The sequence below is a fragment of the Trachypithecus francoisi genome, unplaced genomic scaffold (assembly GCF_009764315.1).
Source record: "Trachypithecus francoisi isolate TF-2019V2 unplaced genomic scaffold, Tfra_2.0 Lachesis_group12, whole genome shotgun sequence".
Classification (NCBI taxonomy): Eukaryota; Metazoa; Chordata; class Mammalia; order Primates; family Cercopithecidae; genus Trachypithecus; species Trachypithecus francoisi.
This window is the reverse complement of record NW_022681457.1, coordinates 6,456,032-6,478,636: the sequence shown is the minus strand read 5'-3', so window position 1 is coordinate 6,478,636 and position 22,605 is coordinate 6,456,032. Positions and strand designations below refer to the sequence as shown.

Here is a 22,605-nt window from a genome sequence, read left to right as displayed (position 1 = left end):
TCCCAGCAATGGCACTCTCCCGCTCCCCAGCCTTGTCTGCCTCTCCCTCCCAAGGAGAGGATGTATCTTTAGTAGAAGCAAACACCAAACCTGTTATATAGAGGCTTCTATCCTCAACTCAAAACCTCTGCTGCACAGGATTCTCATATACTTCCACTGAATGTGATTCTCATACAATCTGCACTTTCCAGAATTACAAAGCATAAGAGGAAATAACCCTCCACAAGTGAGGACAAAACCTAGACTTCTTACTAGAGCCCTTGAAGCCCTGCAAGTTCTGGCCCTTCAGGAGCTCATCCCTCAGTCAATTCCAGTCACAGCAGCCTGCTCTGGGCTCCTGAAATCACCAAACTGCTCTCATGTCAGGGCCTAGGCTCTACTGCTCCCTCTGTCTAGCCAGCTCCTGAGAATCCTATAAGTCTCAAGACAAGTGTCACTTTTCTCTGAGAGGCCTTTTCTGACTCTGTAATCCAACCTAGCTTCCTTTCCTGTGCTTTCTCATCGTATTCTACCCTTTTTTCTTTCTAGCACTTATCAACATTTTAAGCTATACACTTGTCTGCTTTTCTTTCATTGTCTATCTGTGTAGACCATGACTCCATGGAGGCAGGGTCAGTGTCTTACTTCTTCCTCTCATTATCTGGCACATCTGATATTTCTGTGAAATGTGAACTGTCTGTGAGAGGTGCTTATACACATGGGGGCTAACAGAAATGTCCACCCTGAGTATAAGATGACCATCTAGTTGGTGCTACAGGGTCACTGTATTTACTCACAAATATTGCCCCAGGGAAGAGATGACCATCTTTCGACCCACTGAACACTACCAGCATCTGGCCAGGCACGGTGGCTCATGCCTGTAATCCCAGCACTTTGGGCAGCCGGGGTGGGTGGATCACCTGAGGTCAGAAGTTCGAGACCAGCCTGGCCTACATGGTGAAACCCCGTCTCTACTAAAACTATAACAAATTAGCTGGGCATGGTGGTGCGTGCCTGTAATCCCAGCTACTCGGGAGGCTGAGGCAGGAGAATCACTTGAACCCTGGAAGCGGAGGTTGGAGTGAGCCGAGATTGCACCATTGCACTCCAGCTTGGGAAACAAGAGCGAAACTCCATCTCAAAAAAAGAAAGAAAAAAAATCTACTAGAAGGAAGGTTATCATCCATTCTGAGAGGAACAATACACAGCTGTGGTTCATCCTAATGCCAGAATCCCTTTCTCATTCCTTGCATGCCTGCCTTTCAATCTGGCCAAGGACTATTGCAATAACCTCCTAACTAGCATCTTTACCTCCAGCCTTACCCATTCTAAATCTATCATATATGGGGTCAGGGTAGGGGAATGATGTTTTTGTATATATCTGGTCACTCTACTTGCTTGCTACGAACCTTACAACAGCTTATAATTACTTAATTAAATCATTTGACAAACATTCTTGAGAACTTACTGTATTTTAGGCATCATTCTGAGTGCTGGTGATGAAAGTAGAAAACAAGGCAGAAAAAGTCCCTGTTCTCTTGGAACTTATATTCTAAGGGAGTCAGGATAAGGTCCTACAAGATAAAGCTCCAATGAATCTTGGCCTTCAGGGCCCATCGGCATGTTTTTTCTCACCTGCATCTCTGAACAGTACTTTTCACCCACTCTCCACCCAGGTATGAGTCATGTGATGTTTAAAGGTTGGGGAATGAAAGATTTTGTCCAAAGATACACAGCCACCAAGCACTGAAGTTGGGATTCCATCCAGATGTGAAGGCTTGAAAGCCTGGTGCTCTTGTAGGTATATCTCAGGTACTGGCACACAGTAGGCGCTCAGAAGCAACTTGCTGATGGACTTGATTCATATTGTCACATATATTTTTCCTTCTTTTGACACCTTCCCAGGGTGGCACAGATTTCTTCTGGTTTAGTCAAACAACAAATTGCAAAGTTTGCCTTCAGAGGCTCTAAGACTAGGTCTGAGAGTAAACCCCTATTCAATGGAGAATGAGTGTAAGGGATGTGTGGGAACTGAGAGGGTTTTGTGAGCTAAGGAGAGTCCAGGGGCTCCAGGTTTATTACAGCCTCCAGGGTTTCTGTGGGCTCTATAAATTTTGCAGACTTTTCTAATTCCAGGGATAATGGTGACTCCAGGTATGATGCACGTTCCACAGGCTTAGCTGGCTCGTTTATCTTGCTTTTCCTGAAAGCGAGGTGCAAAATAGCACAAAGAAAGAAGAATGTTGGAACAGGTCTAGAGTTGAGGCATCCAAATCTTAAAATGACACCCCTTTGTGCACAGAATTAAAGCAACATGGAGTGAGCACTGGCTTAGCCCTTCCTCACAACCCCATGGTTAGAGCCTGCAACTCGGTCTTCTCCCTCTGGCCCCTCTCTGTACATCCTCAGTACCAATAACACTGACTGTTCCTCAGACTCTTCGGGGAATCTCGCCTGACTTCCTTAGGTGGGTTTGGTCCCTCCCTCTTCTGCACCACCACAACTCCCTAGCTTAGCATCCCCGACTGTGAAGGTGCCTTCTCCACCAGTCTAGCTGCTCTTGGAGAACAAGGCCTAGGTTTGGCCCATTTCTGAGACCCCAGTATTGCCCAGCACAAAGATTGGGGGATATTGCAGGAAATATTGGTGGAATTAACAGATGGTTTATCCACTAAAGGACACTAACTATTCATGCAGGGTGTCAGGAGGGCAGCAGGGCAATTCTGATTCTGGAGAATCATAAACGGTAAATAACAGTGAGGCCTAGCAACTTCAGACACTGTATCTTCCAAGCCCTGCTGAGGATGTGGGGTACAGGGTGAATGAAGGAGTAACCTGGGCTTGACCTAATCTCTAACCACTTCAGGCTGACTTGGCCTGTGGCATCTACACCAAGCTGACTGCTGCCAGCCATACACTCAGAGACCAAATCCTTTGGTTTCCACTCTGATGCTACAACTGCTATTAGGATTTTCCCCAACTGCCTTTTCAGTGGGGATTCAGTGTACTGGTGTGTGTGTGTAAATTGATTTTAATTGTTCGTTAAATTGTTTCTCTTAACTTTCATCCTTCTCCTCTCTGGGCCTTAGCTTCCTATTTATAAAATGACCTGAAAGCACACTCTAGCGGTAGGTATCCTGCAAGATTGAAGATGATAACACCTTCAAAACACTGTGTGCTCCCTTCCCTATGGGTCTTATTATCAGTATTCTGATAGACCAGATTCCAGACACGATAGGTACATACCAATATCTGGCTCTCAGAAAATGTGGCGACTATGGGTTTTCCTGGTTCCTCAGGCTTGAGAGACATCTCGAGTTCTTGGCTTGCTCTGACTTTCGAGCTCTTTTTTGCTCGGATTGCTGCAGCTTTCTTCGCCTGCTTCTTTCTGATATGTTTCACTCTAAGGAAATAAGCTTTGGATTGGTTCTGGCTCTCCATCTCCCTGAATCCCGACATGGGCTCTACCTTGACCAGAACTTCTGATTTAAAGCCTCAACAACAGTACCAGCTTGCTGTATGACCTAGGGCAAGACACACATCCTCTCTGGGAATTAGTTTCACACCCTGAATAATGGGGATACCCTGCTTATTAGGCTGTGGGGCTCAGATGAGGTCAGCTATGAAAGAGCCTTGCAACTGGCAGAGAGATTGTTACTGGTCTTCAAGTCCAGTTGATTATACTTTGAAAATAGCTCCTCAGTTTGCCCTGCCACCTCACTCTTCATCTTTGTCTCCCCATAACCAGCCATGCCCAAGTCCCACCTCTCTGGCTGCCCCTCATCATGTGCCCCAGGTCAGGCCTTCTATTTCCTGCTTAGTCCGCTGTACCAGCTTCCTGCCTGGCCTCTGACCTTCTGTCTCTCACTCTCTAATCTGTGTCCCACCCCAAGCTCGAGCTTTCCTTCACAGCTTAGCAGTCTTCCTAACAGTGCTCCGAACTGAGGATTCAGTCCAAGCTGTCTGGACAGGCTCCCCTGCCTGACCCTCTGACCTGACTTCCTGCAACTCAGCCCTTCCCACTCCATGCTTCTAGCTAATACATGCAGCTAAGTTTTAACACCCTGTGAACCAACACCAAGGACGTCTTTCAACCTCATTTTTAGCCATTACCTGGCACTCTCAATGCACCTGACATTACACAAAGACACTGGAAATGCCTCAAACATGCCTCTGGGCATCTGCATACAAAGGTTAGGTATCCCTTATCTGAAATGCTTGGGACCAGAAGTGTTTCAGATTTCAGTTTTTTTTTTTTTTTTTCAGATTTTGGAATATTTGTTTATACATAATGACATATCTTGGGGATAGGAGCCAAGTATAAAAACAAAAGTCAGTTATGTTTCATATACACCTTATACACATGGCCTAAAGGTAATTTTATATAATACTTAAAATTATTTTGTGCATGAAATAAAGTTTGTGTACACTGAACTATCCCATGAGGCGAGGTGCGGAATTTTCTACTTGTGGCATTATGCTGGTGCCACGAGAACTTTTGGATTTTGGAGCATTTCGGATTTTGGATTTTTGGATTAGATATTCAACCTGGGCCGGGCGCGGTGGCTCAAGCCTGTAATCCCAGCACTTTGGGAGGCCGAGACGGGCAGATCACAAGGTCAGGAGATCGAGACCATCCTGGCTAATACGGTGAAACCCCGTCTCTACTAAAAAAATACAAAAAACTAGCCGGGTGCGGTGGCGGGCGCCTGTAGTCCCAGCTACTCCGGAGGCTGAGGCAGGAGAATGGCGGGAACCCGGGAGGCGGAGCTTGCAGTGAGCTGAGATCCGGCCACTGCACTCCAGCCTGGGCGACAGAGCGAGACTCCGTTCTCAAAAAAAAAAAAAAAAAAGATATTCAACCTGTACTATTAATACTTTCTACCAAGCTAATGAGTACTTAGCTCTGCAGGCCCACCATAGCCAGCACCCTGGGACTCGATACTGCCTTCTCCAGGGCTGCCAAGCCCCTTCTTGGCTTTCTCCGTTATAAAGTGTGTTGAAAGTGTCTGTTTTCTGATGCCGTTTTATGGCTCTGTATAGTCCTCATGGCCCTGGATTGTGGTGACCATGTTTGGTACCTCTTTCCCTCTTTAGACCCTAAGCTCCTTGAGGGGAGGGGTCCTGTCTTTGCCCTCTCTGTGCCACGGCTGCAGCCAGGACCTGCCGGGTAGTAGGCTTGCGGGTGAATTTTAACCCTGGTACTCACATGAGAGGGAGGAGGCAGAGGAAGAGCAGCGCAATTACAATTCCCGCATAGATAGCACCCTGGATCAGCCCTTTCACGAAGGCCTGGGAAGCCAAAGAACTCTGTCCTGGAAGCAGAGAGCATGTGAGAAGTTTGGCATTGGAGCCAAAACAATGCCCCATTCCCTAGCCCCAGTGACTGTCACCCTCCCACTTATTGCCTCACCCAGTCACCCAGCCCCCTCCACCCTCACTTGACATCAGTAGGATGCTCAAAGCGTGGGTTCCGTTTTGGTTCTTCCCCTCACAGAGAAGCCTCATGCCCATTTCTGGCTCTTCAGTTAGGCTGATGGTGCTGTTAGCCCAGGGGCCAAGCATGGTGGAGGTCACTTGGAGGCTGCCATCCATACCATCCACACCCACGGGGACTCCTCCCATCCACCACTGCACAGAGGGTGTGGGAATCCCATGGAAGGAACAGCTGCACTGCAGTGTCTTCTCCCAGGAGCAAGAGGAGTTGAGCAGCTTAGCAGGTACTGTGGGGAGGAAGGGTCAGGAGTCAGCAAGGCATCCTGACTTCCCTCTTCCAGTTTCTCCAGGATGCAGCCTTCTCTTTACTTGCTATTCACAAGAAGTTTCAGAAGGACTTTCTGGAAGCCCACAGGATTCAGGCCTCACAGACTAGTTCCCCTGTATCTTCTCTCCCCGTCTGGCCTGAACCTGATCGCTAGACCTTCTTGAGGGGTGGCAAGTAAATTTTCTGAGGCTCTACATTGTCTGTGATCCCTCACCTACCCCACAAGGCTAGATGTCCAAGCCAGAGCTCCTACTCTGCTTCTCTTCTTCCCACCCCCAACGTTCCTCTTAGGCTCTGTCATCCATTCTCCCTCCATCACTTACTGTCTAGATGCTGCTGGACAAGTCACTCCCCTTAGCATTGCTGTTTCCTAGCCTGGAAAATTGGGATATTTGCTGAACCTATCTCATATTATCATTGTTCTAAGAATGAATGCCCCAAGATTTGTAGTGCACCCAGCTCGGTGCGTGGTGAAGTGTTTCCCATTCAATAAATAGAACACCTTTCTCAATTTCCTTCTTCCAGGTCCCAAGTGGCCTTTGGCGGAATAGTCACTGGAAGCCAAGAGTACTATGGTATCTTCTTTTTTTTTTTTTTTTTTTTGAGACGGAGTCTCGCTCTGTCGCCCAGGCTGGAGTGCAGTGGCCGGATCTCAGCTCACTGCAAGCTCCGCCTCCCAGGTTCACGCCATTCTCCTGCCTCAGCCTCCCGAGGAGCTGGGACTACAGGCGCCCGCCACCTTGCCCGGCTAGTTTTTTTGTATTTTTTAGTAGAGACAGGGTTTCACCATGTTAGCCAGGATGGTCTCGATCTCCTGACCTCGTGATCCGCCCGTCTCGGCCTCCCAAAGTGCTGGGATTACAGGCTTGAGCCACCGCGCCCGGCCATGGTATCTTCTGTGTAAGAATGTTGGAAACTGCCTTGCTTTACTTAGAATAGGTAGGACATGATGGCCATTTGATGAATATCATGGATTAGGAAGAAACGGTCACATCCATCAAGGTCTCCAATAATGAGGAATCTGTCTTCAGTGTGGACACACACTTTTTCATTGAAGTTTTTTCAGGTTACTGGAAGAAAGGGGTAATTTTCCCCTAACCAGTAGCTCCTGATCTTGGTCTCTTCACCTGAGTCACTTGCGGGGTGCTGTTGAGGAATTTGTGGGGGACTCTCATGTACGGCCCCCTCTTTGGCTGTCCTCTGAATTGTCTTTTCCATCTGGCAAAGTGTGCCCATGGAAATGCTGAAAAACTTAACTTCAGGGCTTCCAGTAATGTCTGAAACAGCTCTTAGTGCTCTCATGCCTTCATAGCACCCATACCCTCAATCCCTCTCCCTTGCCCAGTTTGCTATGTGCTTCAGACACCCCAGTCCTGTCAAAATCTGACACACAGAAGATGTCTAATTCACGTTGACTATTTGGTACTTATGCCCGTATGTCCTCTTTCTCTGTGCCTCCATAGTCCATCCTCTGCCCCCGCCAACACCCAGACCCTGGAGTCTTGGCTTCCAAACACCCCTCCAGTGCTGCTTCTCACCTTACTTACCCAGCTGTAGCAGTGGAAGCATCACTTGCAGCAGCAACAGTTCTCAGGAATAGCAGAAGCTCTTTACTACGCTGGCTCTGACATCAGAACCATATGGTTCAGAAGGAGTGAGATGATGGGTAACTGAAAGAGGATGTGGGGATAGGGAGAGCAGAAAGTATCTTTAGCCAAGTCAGGGGCTTCTGTCTCTGGCCATCATGAAGGCCTGTTCACCTGGAGAAGCAGGAATTATATGGGATGAGATGCTCATGAGCATGTAGGGACAGGGAGGCAACTAAGATAGTCTGTGAAGCCTCAGTGTCATGTCTCCTTAATTCTTTATTTATTTATTTATGTATTTACTTTTATTTATTTATTTATTTATTTTTGAGACAGAGTCCCACTGTGTCGCCCAGGCTGGAGTGCAGTGGTGTGATCTCAGCTCACTGCAAGCTCTGCCTCCTGGGTTCACGCCATTCTACTGCCTCAGCCTCCCGAGTAGCTGGGACTACAGGCGCCCCCCACCACGTCTGGCTAATTTTTTGTATTTTTAGTAGAGATGGGGTTTCACCATGTTACCTAGGATGGTCTCGGTCTCCTGACCTCGTGGTCCACCCGCCTTGGCCTCCCAAAGTGCTGGGATTACAGGCGTGAGCCACCGCGCCCAGTCTATTCTTTGTTTTATTTTTGTTTTTTGAGACAGAATCTTACTCTGTCGCCCAGGCTGGAGTGCTGTGGCTCAATCTCGGCTCACTGCAACCTCTGTCTCCCACATTCAAGCGACTCTTCTGCCTTAGCCTCCCGAGTAGCTGGAATTACAGGTATTCACCACTATGGCCAGTTAATTACTGTATTTTTAGTAGAGATGAGATTTCGCCACGTTGGCCAGGCTGGTCTCAAACACCTGACCCACCTTGGCCTCCCAAAGTCCTGAGATTACAGGCATAAGCCACCATGCCTGGCTTGTTTTTGTTTTTGAGACAGGGTCTTTCTCTCTCTCTGTCACCCAGTCTGGAGTGCAGTGGTGTGATCACTTAAAATAGAAAAGTGTTGACATTCTCTCAGGAAAAATATGATAATGTTTAGTTTGGTGAGAAGTGTAAAACAACATCTCCCCACCACAGTATAATTGTTTTCCCATAAAATTTGAAATGAATGGTGTAAGTAATGTTGTATAGCAGGGCACAATGTTCCTGTTTATAGCCCATGTAGATATTTATGTAATAAATTTGTTCTCAGTAAATTTCTATTAAAAAAAGAGACCATATGGGACCCTGTCTCCAAAAAAAAAGGGCCAATTCCAATTCCTACTGGATATCATGACTTAAAAATCCATAGTAATTCCAGCCTGGGCAACATGGTAAAACTCTGTTTCTACAAAAAATACAAAAATTATCTGGGTGTGGTGGTACACACCTGTAGTCCAAGCTACTTGAGAGGTTAAGGTGGGAGGATCACCAGAGGTGGGGAGGTCAAGGCTGCAGTCAGCCGTGATCACGCCACTGCACTGTAGCTTGGGCAACAGAGTAAGACTATCTCAAAATAAGTAAGTAAGTAAATAAAATACATACATACATAGTAATTCAGAGAGTATGGTATTGACACAAGGATAAATAAAAATATCAGTGGGACAAGCTATATGGTTGAGAAAAATACCTATACATACATGATCACTTGGTTTAGGATAAATACGGCACTGCACAGAAGTTGTTAAAGGACTCTCTTCTGAATAAATTGTGTCAGAATAACTGGATAGCCATACAGCGAAAGGAAATAAGACCTCTACCTCATGTCATACATAAAAATAACTTCTAGGGACATTGGGACACTGTTCTAGAACTGTGCTGTGCGAAGAAATATAATGTGAGCTATAAATGTGGACTACATGTATAATTTTAAATTTTCTAGTAGCCACATTAAAAAAGAAGAAATGGTTAAAAATAATTTTAAGATGTTTCATTTAACCTAGTGAAAGAAACCTAGGTTATTCACTAGGTTATTCATATTGAACCTAACCCAGTATTTCAACATGCAATCAACACAAAATTGTAAGATTTGGTACATTCTTTATACACTCTTCAAAGCCTTGTATATATTTTACACTTACAGCACACTTCCATTCAGACTAGCCACAATATAAGGGCTCAATAGTCATATGTAGCTAGTAGCTACCATATTGGTCAGCGGAATTCTTGAATACAACATAGGAGAGTATCTTGTTAAGTTTTAGGTAAGCAAAGATTTCTTTAAAAGGGTCACAAAGCACTAGCTATGAGGAAATATGGATAAAATAGACTATCAGAATTAATTTCTGCATCAAAAGGTACCATTAAGAGAGGACAACTGCAAGTTACAGGGCTGGAGAAGATACTTGCAACACATACAACATGCTTGCATCCAGAACATAGCAAGGATAAAGAGGGTAATGAATGGTGTAGTACATGAGTGGAGTGTTTGGGGTGTTGTTAATGTTCTATTTCCTGACCTCAATGGTGGTTACACTGGTCTGCTCCCTTTGTGATCATTTGATTGTATGCTTACTATCTGTAGTAATACTTCTCTGTATAAAAGTGTACTTTGATTTAAAAGCTTGTTTGAAAATAAAGACAGAGAAACAAACAGAAAGGATACAAAAGGGAATATAGAACGGTTGGGACAAGTAGAGATCATGTACCTAGATGTTAGATTTAAATCCCAATACATCAATGATTTAACTAAATATAAATGGCTTAAAATTATCCAGTTATGAATCTAAGATCACCATATTGGAAAAAAGAACCAAAGCCAAACTCTATGCTGTTTACAAAAGACACAACCAAAGCATAAATGTAAAGGACAGTTAAAAAACCAAAGAATGAAAACATATACCAAGCAAATACCAACTAGAAAACCAGGTAATGTAGACATACCTACATTAACATCCCATAAAGCAGACTTGAAGCAAGAGGCATTACCAAAGATAGAATGGCATATCTCCTAATGATAAGATGACATTAACAGGAATAAAGTATATATTTAAAATTTGTGTTTGCCTATTAACATAGTCCAAAAATATATAAAGCAAAAAAATCTACAAAAATAAAAAGAGAAACAGACATCCACAATAGTAGTGTGGCATTTTAATCACTTTTCTCTCAGAAACTGATAGAACAAACAGACTATTGGAATATATAAAGATTTCAACAACTTGATCAGCAAATTGGACCAAAAATATAGAGAGAATACTGCATTCAATAACTGCAGAATACAATTTCTTTGTAAGCACACAGAGAACATTTACAGAAATTGACCATAGCTGGATCATAAGACAGATCTTAACAAAATTTCCATGAAAATATTTAAAATCTCATTAATAACCAGCAAAATGTCTGTTAAAACCATGAGATACCAGTACATATCTAGCTGGATATTTTAAAAGACTGACAGTATATCAAGTCTTGGTGAGAATGTGGTCCTCAACTTTCACACACTATTGGTGGAAATATAAATCAGGGCAACAAAGTTATCAAAGTAGAAGATACACGTACTCTATGACCCCCAATTCCACTCCCAGATATATACTTTATAGAAATGTTTGTGCATATGTATGCCAAAAAATCATGCAAAAATGTTTACAGTGGTATTATTTAAAATAGCTAAAACGTTAAACAATCCAAATGCCAGTAAACACAGAGTTTTTTAAAATGAGATACTACACAGCAACAAAAACCTATGAGCTAATGCTAGATGCAACAACATGGCCCATCCTTACAAATAAAATATTGAATTAACAAAGCCAGACACAAATGAGTAATAATGTATGGCAGCATTTCTTTAAAATTTGAAAAAAAATGGGCAAAATCAAGTGTTTAAGAACGCAGGCACAAGTCGTAAAAATCCTTTAAAAGTTGCCAAGAAATGTCCAGCATAAAAGGTAGGATATTAATTGCCTTTGTGGGAGGAAGGAGGTCTGTTTCTCTTTTTACTTTATTATTTGTAGGGGGTATGAACAGGTCTTTTGGATACTGGCTATAGTGAATTCCATAAGGCTGTACCCTATATAGGCGTCCTTTTAATAGTACAGCTTTCCATTGCCCATCTGCCTGATCATATGGCCAGGCCATTGGCCACTGCCCATGAATTGGTAAAAACCCAAACACAGAGGCAATTCAGCCCACTGAAGTGACTTGTTTTTACCTTCCTCAATACGAGTGTCAGTCTTCCAAACAGGATGTTGTTAATTCACTTTGGAATTGTCATCCATAAATCAAACAGCTCTTAGTTGGTCAACCGGGAGCTATTAATAGACATCATCCAAGTAATAATAGGATCTAGCAGCTCTTCAGAAGGGAAAAAGAGGCCACCTGTTCATAAATATAACGAGTGCCTCCTTGCACTTCCCTGGTAGCATGTTCCTGTATAAACAATTTCCATTTTATTATGAGACTCTTTTGGGCATGGCCTTCTTATTACAGTGTTGTCCCAACATTACAAACACATCATGAGTATTTCAGGTGTCAGGATTATTATGTCCTTCAATGACGGGGCAGACTCAAAGCCCAAAAGGCTCGTTGTCTGTCAAATGGAAATTTTCTGGCCCCAAATCCCAGCATTCACCACTGGGTGGTGCTCACTGGCCTTAGCTCCAGTCTGCCTAAATAAACCAAACATTAAGCTTCTAACATGTTTTGTCCACCAGATACCCTGTACTGTTTCAAATGAACAATTAGTGTGGGCGTAGGCAATCTTATTGGTTCCTATTTAGCATATTCAATCAATATTGGTTGAAGGGAAGATTTACATGCCTTCTGTTTTACAATAGTATGCAGGGGAACTCTTCCCCAGTTGGATACAATATCCTTTCTCATAATACATTGAGGTCAATACATTCACATAATACATTCACACAGTCTGTCCGAACATTCCAATTTTCATCCAAAGTTTCACCTGAGGCCGGGCGCGGTGGCTCAAGCCTGTAATCTCAGCACTTTGGGAGGCCGAGACGGGCGGATCACGAGGTCAGGAGATCGAGACCATCCTGGCTAACACGGTGAAACCCCATCTCTACTAAAAATACAAAAACGAGCCGGGCGAGGTGGCGGGCGCCTGTAGTCCCAGCTACTCAGGAGGCTGAGGCAGGAGAATGGCGTAAACCCGGGAGGCGGAGCTTGCAGTGAGCTGAGATCCGGCCACTGCACTCCAGTCCGGGCGACAGAGCGAGACTCCGTCTCAAAAAAAAAAAAAAAAAAAGTTTCACCTGAATCTCGTCCACTTTTGCAATCCTATGCCTTCGCAATCTAACCATAGATGCTATTAGAATTTCACCAACCTTTTTGGAATCGCAGAGTATAAGGCTCCCACATGAGTCCCAGAACTATCTCTTATCCACCCCGACTACTATACCGCTAATGTGCCTATGACTTTGGGTCCTCAGGGGTCAGGCCCAGCAACCCAGGCCCTTTTGTCATTTGTCTTGATTAGATCACAAGTTCGTCCCCTCAGGAGATCTGAGGTCAGATTTCTCATTGTCATGTTTGCCTTCTGGCTTTAAAAATTCCTCCAAACTAAGGCCGGGCGCGGTGGCTCAAGCCTGTCATCCCAGCACTTTGGGAGGCCGAGACGGGCGGATCACGAGGTCAGGAGATCAAGACCATCCTGGCTAACACGGTGAAACCCCGTCTCTACTAAAAATACAAAAAACTAGCCGGGCGAGGTGGCGGGCGCCTGTACTCCCAGCTACTCGGGAGGCTGAGGCAGGAGAATGGCGTCAACCCGGAGGCGGAGCTTGCAGTGAGCTGAGATCCGGCCACTGCACTCCAGTCCGGGCGACAGAGCGAGACTCCGTCTCAAAAAAAAAAAAAAAAAAAAGTTTCACCTGATCTCGTCCACTTTTGCAATCCTATGCCTTCGCAATCTAACCATAGATGCTATTAGAATTTCACCAACCTTTTTGGAATCGCAGAGTATAAGGCTCCCACATGAGTCCCAGAACTATCTCTTATCCACCCCGACTACTATACCGCTAATGTGCCTATGACTTTGGTCCTCAGGGGTCAGGCCCAGCAACCCAGGCCCTTTTGTCATTTGTCTTGATTAGATCACAAGTTCGTCCCCTCAGGAGATCTGAGGTCAGATTTCTCATTGTCATGTTTGCCTTCTGGCTTTAAAAATTCCTCCAAACTAAGGCCGGGCGCGGTGGCTCAAGCCTGTCATCCCAGCACTTTGGGAGGCCGAGACGGGCGGATCACGAGGTCAGGAGATCAAGACCATCCTGGCTAACACGGTGAAACCCCGTCTCTACTAAAAATACAAAAAACTAGCCGGGCGAGGTGGCGGGCGCCTGTACTCCCAGCTACTCGGGAGGCTGAGGCAGGAGAATGGCGTCAACCCGGGAGGCGGAGCTTGCAGTGAGCTGAGATCCGGCCACTGTACTCCAGCCTGGGCGGCACAGCGAGACTCCGTCTCAAAAACAAAAACAAAAACAAAAATTCCTCCAAACTAGGGTAAATATAGCAGACTTGATGGGGGCCCTTCAACACTGGAGGGCCAGTCTGGGTTCTCACTGTTCCACCTAATTTCTAAGAGTGCTCCATTGAGACCTTTGTTTTGACTCCCTCAATGTCTGCTTAACTCATCTCATTTCCTAATAACTGTTTCAAGATTTCCACCCTCTTGGAAATGTTCGTCTTTTCTCACTCTCTGGTGAATCACTCTAATTTTCTTTGCCATCTGTCATTTCAGCCTAACTTTCCCTTTAGCAGTGGCCCCGAGGCTAGCAGCTGTAGCTCAATTGGGCCAGCATCAGGATCCGCCTCAGCCACTTTCATTTTAACCATTACAGATAAAAATAGCCAAGGGATTGTCTATTTGGTTTGTTTCCTTATGCATCCAGTGAGTCAGTTTCTTAGGGGTTGGATCCATTGTATTGAAAAAGCAGTGGTAACTTTTATCTCCTGTAACTGTTTGCAGAACAGCTGCATTTCTATACCTAAGGTAACCACAGGACAGTCCAGGTATCAAAGGCTCATCATCCTGACTTCACATGCTTCCTCTTCTCAAACCATATGTTTCAGTGAGTCAGGGCTGTTCTGGTGAATCCCATTTCTGATACAACTGAAAAGTTAGGGAATGGTCCACAAGATCCCCTCATTTCTGACACCAACTGAAGATATCAAGGATCCCTGATTACCCTCATTTCTCAAATCATTTGCAGGTTTTTGGAGCCCCAAGACTACCCTTAGGTTTGGTAATTCACTGGAAGTACTCACAGAATTCACTGAAAGTTGTTATACTCGTGATTACTGTTTACTACAACTAAAGGATAGAGATTAAAATCAGCCAAGGGAAGACACACAGGGCAGAGTCCAGAAGTTCCCCACACAAAGCTTCTAGTTATCCTCTCCCTGTGGAGTCATGGACAGCGTAACTTAATTTGCCTATTCTGGCAAAATTATCTTTTCGTTTTTATCATTGAATAATATTCCATTGTATGGTATATCACATTTTGTTTATCCATTCATCAGTTGATGGCATTTGGGTTGTTTCTACTATTTGGTTACTGTGAATCAATCCTTTTTTTTTTTTTTAAAGGGATGGAGCCTCACCCTGTCACTCTGGCTGGTGTGCAGTGGTACAATCACAGCTCCCTACAGCCTCGAACTCCTGGGCTCAAGTAGTCCTCCCACATCAGTCTCTTGAGTAGCTGGGACTTTAAGGGCTCACCACTAGACCCAGTTAATTTAAAAAATTATTTTCTGTAGAGAGAGAGTCGAGTCTTGCTATATTGCCCAGGCTGGTTCTGAAATCCTGGGCTCAAGCAATTCTCCCACCTTAGCCTCCCAAAGTGCTAGGATTATAGACATGAGCCACTATGCCCTGCTGTGAATCAATTCTGATTGACTGAATCATGCTATGACTACTAACTACTTTTTTGGTTAACATCTAATGAGAAACTATGGTTGCCATTTACAACACTAGAGACAGAAATTTTATCTAACTTTTATATTAGTCTCAAGAATGCTGTGAGGTACATCTCATTATTAACACATCAAAAAGGAAGGCAGAGCTCCACAAAAGCACTATGACTGGCCCTAAGATATGCAGCCATTAGGCTGATAGATTTCAGACTCAACCTTTGACTATAAATGTGGTGTCTTTTTCATGATTCTATTTTGCCTTAAAAACTGCTGTATAAGCATGGTGAAGTTCATTCTCCTCTCCAAGTCCATTTCCTCATGAATAAAATATAAGAATAAATCAGCTAACCCTGATGTGACACACAGTATACTTAGATTTTTCCTGGAAGTGGACCAAAAGTCAGAAGACCTAATTTTTGTAGCTACTTTCTGGGTGATTCTGGGTAAGTCACTTCCCTCACTGTCAGCCTGCTTCAGAGACTAAAAACACTTACAGATGAGTTTTGTTTGGCCCACAAATGTTTACTTTTTAAAATTAACTTTTAAAATGGGATAACATTTAATAATCAGGGCACTTCACAAAAAATTCAAACAACTGGCTTCTCTCTCTTTTTTTAAATTCAAGTCAAATTGCCTAGATACGAAGGTTAGCTGTTTTATAGTGTGCAAGTGGCTTCACTTCTCTCTAGGCCTATTTGCTCATTTTAAAAACATGGATAATAATAGCACTCATGTTAGAGTTGTTGTTAAGATTAAATGAGTCAGTAGAACAGAACCTCACATTTGGTAAGCACTCAAAAAATGTTATTTACTATGTATTAGGTTCCCTGCTTGGCTCCTATCAGCATTTGACTTGGAACCACTTTTTCATTTTTTTTAAATACAGGGTCTGGGGTGCAGTGGCACTAACACGGCTCCCTGCAGCCTCAACTTTCCAGGCTCAAGTGATCCTCCCACTTCAGCCTCCAGAGCAGCTGGGACTATAGGCACAAACCACCACGTTCAGCTAATTAAAAGTTTTTTTTGTAGAGACAGAGTCTCACTATGTTACCCAGGCTGGTCTTACAAACTCCTGGGCTCAAGCAATCTTCTCACCTCAGCCTCCCAAAGTGCTGGGAGTACAGCCATGAGCCAACACACTCAGCCTGGGACCACTCTTGGCCACCCCTAATCCCTTCCCAGAGTTCTGGAACCAGCCCTCTCCTTTCCTGTTCCATATTTCTACATGTTTTACAGGACCTCTCTGAGTGGTCTGTGCTCCCAACCCTTAGCTTCCAGACTGACTGCCCTTTTTCCTTCTCACATAAAAAAGATGTCACCCAGGTTTCCAGGTCATTAAATGCCTCTCTCCTTCACGCCACATATCCACTTTCTGCATTGTCAATTTTTTTTTTCCTTCTCCTTTCTCCCATTTAAAAGTCCATGTTAGATGGCTGGAATGAGCCTTGCCTAGGTCCTGGCCCAGGATTTGCCAGTAAAGCACTGAATAACTGTGGTCAAGTATTTTACCCTCCTCTTTCTCCTCATGTGTAACATGAGTGGGTTTTACTGCTGGAGATGTAATGATCCATTTAACTACAAAATTCTGATTTCTTCTTTCTTCTCTCCATCGGCTTTAGAGCATACATGTGATGACTCCTCATGCACCCATTATATTCTCCTTTCCTTTTTCTTTTTTTTTTGAGACAGAGTCTCGCTGTGTTGCCCAGGCTGGAGTGCAGTGGCATGATCTTGGCTCACTGCAACCTCTGCCTCCGGGGTTCAAGCGATTCTCTTGCTTCAACCTCCCAAGTAGCTGGGACTACAGGCACGGGCCACCACACCCGTCTAATTTTTGTATTTTTAGAAGAAACGGGGTTTCACCATGTTGGCCAGGCTGATCTCCAACTCCTGACCTCAAGTGATCCCCCGGCCTCGGCCTCCCGTAGTGCTAGGATTACAGACGTGAGCCACTGCACCCAGCCTCTCAATTTTCCTTCTGTCTCTTGTTCCAAAGGGCTCCAGGATATTCTCTGTTCTCAGCACACTTCCATCTGTGTATTTCCTTAGCAGGGTGTGAATGATGCAAAGGTGTTCGGCTTCCTAAGGGAAGGGCTGACTTACTAATGACTGACCTATTTATGGTGAGGAAAACGATTTTCTAGGGAAAGCCAGGATGATTACCAACGAAAGCGATAGACACAACACGGGATAACTGTGTGATCAATGACTGGGTGCCTTGCAGGGGTGTAACTTACCAAGAGACCGACTTAACAGGAGCCTAATTAAACAATGAACAGGGCAGGCTCTGAAGGGAGTGGATTTTCTCATGAACTGATTTTCTTTTTTTTTTTTTTTTTTTTTTTGAGACGGAGTCTTGCTCTGTCGCCCAGGCTGGAGTGCAGTGGCCGGATCTCAGCTCACTGCAAGCTCCGCCTCCTGGGTTCACGCCATTCTCCTGCCTCAGCCTCCCGAGTAGCTGGGACTACAGGCGCCCGCCACATCGCCCGGCTAGTTTTTATTTTTTTTTAGTAGAGAGGGGGTTTCACCGTGTTAGCCAGGATGGTCTCGATCTCCTGACCTCGTGATCCGCCCGTCTCGGCCTCCCAAAGTGCTGGGATTACAGGCTTGAGCCACCGCGCCCGGCCCATGAACTGATTTTCAAAGGGACTAACCGTTGACTCATAAGGGCACTGACCTGATTGTGAACCCACGGGCCGCTTGCTTATCTTCTTGGTAGACGGATGTCGCCCCAGCTGCCCTCGGGCTGACCAGGTGACTGACGTGGTGGAGGCTGAGGAACGCGGTCACTGGCTCCTGGCGAACTCCCTGACTATGCTTAATCTCACCGCCTGACTGATCCAGATTTAGCCTCTGTCTGTTCAAAGGGCTCACAGGGGCCTCACTGGCACGAGAGCCGCCCTGGTGGCCTAACCGACCTGCGGCTGCCCCACGGCCCAAGGATCCACTGACCGATGCTGACTGGAAGCCCAGTTAGTGCAGGTTCAGTGAAGGAACCCAACAACCGCCAACAACTGCCAGGGACCCAACAACCGCCAGGGACGCCAACAGGCCAGGCACGGCCTTGTGCGACTAGGGATCCTCAGAGATAGCGGCGTGAGGGGCGTGATAGTCGGCTGCACAGAGAGAGAGGCCTGAGAGGCTGCATAGCAGCCGCAGGACCTGCTAGCTCGCATCGTTAGGTGAGTGCGTCCACCCGCAGCCAACCAGCGGCTGCATGGGCTCACTTTACAGCCAATCAGAGGCTACATGAGCTTATTTTACAGCCAATCAACAAGGCAGAAGAAGCATTGCCTCCACAGGCTTGTGCCCCTGGGAGCTGATGCACAGCTGCCAGAGTCAATCAGGAACTGCAACTGCAACTCCATCCTCCAACCTTTGTGCCCAATTGGATCTTGAGGGCTTGAGCCAATCCGCAGCCAGGGGCGGTGCCAGGATAGTTGTGGGTGCCAATTTTCTTCTCAGCAAGGCCTTTCCAGCCCATGCTGATGAAACCACGCTCCTCTCCAACCCTGAGGACTCCGTTCCTGTTGTTTAACCCTGTTTATTTTTTCTCACACTTTATCCGTCACGCACTTTCTTACCCATTACGCTTTCAAAATGACAGAGGCATTTGAGGTAGAGCAACACCGTCTTGAATAGGAGCTGGGTAAAATGAGGCTGAGACCTACTGGGCTGCATTCCCAGAGGTCTAAGGCATTCTAAGTTACAGGATGATACAGGCGATCAGCACAAGATACAGGTCATAAAGACCTTGCTGATGAAACAGGTTGCAGTAAAGAAGCCAGCCAAGGCTGGGTGCGATGACTCACGCCTGTAATCCCAACACTTTGGGAGGCCGACACGGGCAAATCACCTGAGGTCAAGGGTTTGAGAACAGCCTGCCAACATGGCGAAACCCTGTCTACTAAAAATACAAAAATTAGCTGGGCGTGGTGACAGGCACCTGTAACCCCAGCTACTTGGGAGGCTGAGGCAGGAAAATCACTTGACCCCCTGAGGTGGAGGTTGCAGTGAGCCGAGATCGCACCACTGCACTCCAGTCTGGGCAACAGAGTGTGACTCTGTTTCAAAAGGAAAAAAAAAAAAAAAAAAGAAGCCAGCCAAACACCACCAAAACCAAAATGATGAGAGTGACCTCTGGTCATCCTCACTGCTACACTCCTACCAACACCCGGAGGGTTCACAAATGCCATGGCAACGTCAGGAAGTTACTCTATATGGTCTAAAAAAGGGGAGGCATGAATAATTCACCCCTCGTTTAGCATGTCATCAAGAAATAACCATAAAAATGGGCAACTGGCAGCCCTCTGGGCTGCTCTGTCTATGGAGTAATCATTCTTTTATTCTTTTACTTTCTTAATAAACTTGCTTTCACGTTACTCTATGAAATAGCCCTGAATTCTTTCTCGCGTGAGATCCAAGAACCCTCTCTTGGGGTCTGGATCAGAACCCCTTTCCTGTAACAAAAACAGTCTTTGCTAAATATCATTTGCTAATGATACTTTGGTTTATGGTTTTGTAGTAGGACGAGCCACAGACAAAACTCCTCAGACACCGAGTTAAAGAAGGAAGGGGTTTATTTGGCCGGGGGCATCGGCAAGACTTCTGTCTCAAGAGCTGAGCCCCCCGAGTGAGCAATTCCTGTCCCTTTTAAGGGCTCACAACTCTAAGGGGGTGCATGTGAGAGGGTCGTGATTGATTGAGCAAGCATGGGGTACGTGACTGGCGGCTGCATGCACGGGTAATTAGATCGGAACAAAACAGGATAGGGATTTTCACAGTGCATTTCCATACAATGTCTGTAATCTACAGATAACAGAATGGATTAGGTCAGGGGTCGATCTTTAACTACCAGGCCCAGGATGTGGCACCGGGCTGTCTGCTTGTGAATTTCATTTCTGCCTTTTCGTTTTTACTTCTTCTTTCTTTGGAGGCAGAAATTGGGCATAAGATGATATGAGGGGTGGTCTCCTCCCTTAGCTTGTGCCACTAGAATAGAAGCTCACTTTTTGGTTTTGTTTTGTGGTACATAGGAGACCTCCACTGCCTATTACAACAGTCACCACCTCCGTGTTGCAGTAGTTCCCCTTCCACTCCTGCAAAGGTTCTTCTCCCTTTATTGGAAAAATTGTTTTAGATAAAATCTTGCTTTATTTATGTGCCTTTTTTTTTTTTAATGTGACAGACTGAAGGATGATGTTCACCCTCCAGGGCCTTACTGCATGGCTCTTGCAGAGCAGGCCCCAGATAGACTTCCCGAGAGGGGACCTGACTTTGTTCCCTTTACCCTAGCTGTGGCAGACTGACTGCTATCACCCAAACATCTGCCAGGCCCTCTTCTACCTCCTTGCTTTGTAACTGATATTATCAATACTTAAACTGCTTTCTTCTCTTCTCTGCTTGGCTGGCTCTTGCTTTCCCTTCAAGGTGCAGTTAGAAAGGAGCTTCCTCTGAGAAGCCTTTTCTAACTTCTTTTTTTTTTTTTTGAGACGGAGTCTGGCTCTGTCGCCCGGGCTGGAGTACAGTGGCCGGATCTCAGCTCACTGCAAGCTCTGCCTCCCGGGTTCACGCCATTCTCCTGCCTCAGCCTCCCGAGTAGCTGGGATTACAGGCGCCCGCCACCTCGCCTGGCTAGTTTTTTGTATTTTTAGTAGAGACGAGGTTTCACTGTGTTAGCCAGGATGGTCTCGATCTCCTGACCTCGTGATCCGCCCGTCTCGGCCTCCCAAAGTGCTGGGATTACAGGCTTGAGCCACCGCGCCCGGCCGCCTTTTCTAACTTCTTTCCCACCCCAGAAATCTCTTGCCCTTGGGTCCCCAGACTCTAGGCCATAATTATCCTCATAATTTATATCCCTTGCCATCTTTATAGGAATCTTATCATACTGTGTTTTAGTAAGTTACCTATTTCTGTCCCTTTCCCAAACCTTACCGCATGAACTTGAGCTCTCCCAATTATCAAAATAACTAACTGGGAAGCCATTAGGCTGAGATGGCTCCAAGACCTTTGTTTCCAAGTAAGCAAATTGAAACCTAACTCAAAGTGAATGGTTGTATCCTAGAAAAATGAAACTTAGGCTTAACCGATTGAAACTGCCTACTAACCTCTGAGTAGATACTTTACCAATCAGAAACCGCCAGTTGACCTCTAATTACAAACTTTAAGGCTACTGTTCTCCTTCAACCAAGTGAAACTATTTTCTTTGTTTTGATTTCAGGAATACCTTATAAAAGTTTTCCTTTTAACTTGGGAGGCCAAGGCGGGTGGATCACCTGAGGTCAGAAGTTCAAGACCAGCCTGATCAACAAGGTGAAACTGCGTCTCTACTAAAAATACAAAAATTAGCCGGGCGTGGTGGCAGGCGCCTGTAGTCCCAGCTACTTGGGAGACTGAGACAGCAGAATTGCTTGAAGCCCCTGGCAACCACCAATCTACTTTCTGCCTCCAGAAATATACTTCCTATTCTAGACATTTCATATCAATGGAATCATATGATACGTGATCTTTAATGTCTGACTTCTTTCACTTGGGTGATGTTTTCGAAGTTCATACACGTTGTAGCATGTATCCATACTTCGGTCCTTTTTTTAATGACTGAATGATATTGCATTGCGGGAATGTACCAGATTTTGTTTATTCCTTCATTAGTTGATGGACATTTGGGTTGCTTCTAATTTTTGGCCACTGTGAAGGAAGTGAAAATTTTAATCGCTTGACCCTGGGAGGCAGAGATTGCAGTGAGCCAAGATCACGCCAATGCACTCCAGCCTGGGCTATGGAGCCAGATTCCATCTCAAAAAAAAAAAAAAAAGAAGAAGAAGAAATTGGCAGTTTCTTTTTTTGAAAAGACCTTGAAAAGAAGAACTAGAGAAAGTTCATTTTGTTCAATTGTCTACGTGAATACAGAGGAGGAAGGCTGTAGTTCAGTGTGTCTCAATTGGGTGCTTTTTTGTGCCCTGATAGACACCTGACAATGTCTGGAGTCCTTTTTGGTTGTCAAAACTGGGCTACGGGAGCTACTGACATCTTGTGTGTACAACCTACAACCTAGAGATGCTGCTCAACATCTCACAATGCACTCTTGTTCCCCGACCAAACCAAGGGTCAGGCTGCTTATTCTCTTAGCCCAATGACAAGATCCAGGTGAAATGGGAGAGAAGGGAGTTTATTTCTGTAACTGGGTACAGGGAGAAGACCTGGAAAATATTGCCAGACCAACTCAAAATTACAAAGTGTTCCAGAGCTTGTATACCTTGTGAGCTATTTGTCTACATGTAAGTGTGAATTCATCTAAAGACGTAAGCGATTAACTTATTCCAATCCATAACTAAGATCTCAGTCCTGAAGAGCTTCCTCTGGAGCCTCAGTAAATTTACTTAATCTAAATGCAGCAGGACGAGCCACAGACAAAACCTCTTAGACACCGCGTTGTAGAAGG

The 22,605-nt window shown here is 45.2% G+C and overlaps 1 protein-coding gene across 3 annotated transcripts; it reads right to left on the bottom strand.

Annotated features, from left to right (window-relative positions):
• Window positions 1–1,438: 1,438 nt before the first annotated feature.
• Window positions 1,439–18,335, bottom strand: SIGLECL1 (SIGLEC family like 1). 3 transcript variants are annotated; one of them, XM_033224283.1, is made up of 6 exons: window positions 17,842–18,335; window positions 7,291–7,503; window positions 5,421–5,702; window positions 5,189–5,294; window positions 3,226–3,382; window positions 1,439–2,182 (listed from the first exon to the last, which is right to left on the bottom strand). In XM_033224283.1, the coding sequence occupies exons 2-6, from the start codon at window positions 7,310–7,312 to the stop codon at window positions 2,156–2,158; spliced, it is 594 nt and encodes a 197-aa protein (XP_033080174.1). In that variant the 5' UTR covers window positions 7,313–7,503; window positions 17,842–18,335; the 3' UTR covers window positions 1,439–2,155. The 3 variants fall into 3 exon arrangements, with proteins under 3 accessions (XP_033080174.1, XP_033080175.1, XP_033080176.1); XM_033224284.1 differs by having other exon boundaries at window positions 7,291–7,413; XM_033224285.1 differs by lacking the exon at window positions 5,421–5,702 and having other exon boundaries at window positions 17,842–18,327.
• Between the last annotated feature and the right edge of the window lie 4,270 nt (window positions 18,336–22,605).

What these genes read in the sequence shown, in the direction of transcription:
- SIGLECL1 (XM_033224283.1), bottom strand. Translation starts at nt 7,312, where the DNA reads ATGCTTCCACTGCTACAGCTGG. An exon ending in GCTTCCACTGCTACAGCTGG is followed by an intron (nt 5,703 to 7,290) that starts GTAAGTAAGGTG and finishes TCCTCCCCACAG; the next exon opens with TACCTGCTAAGCTGCTCAAC. An exon ending in TTTCTGAGAGCCAGATATTG is followed by an intron (nt 2,183 to 3,225) that starts GTATGTACCTAT and finishes CCTCGCTTTCAG; the next exon opens with GAAAAGCAAGATAAACGAGC.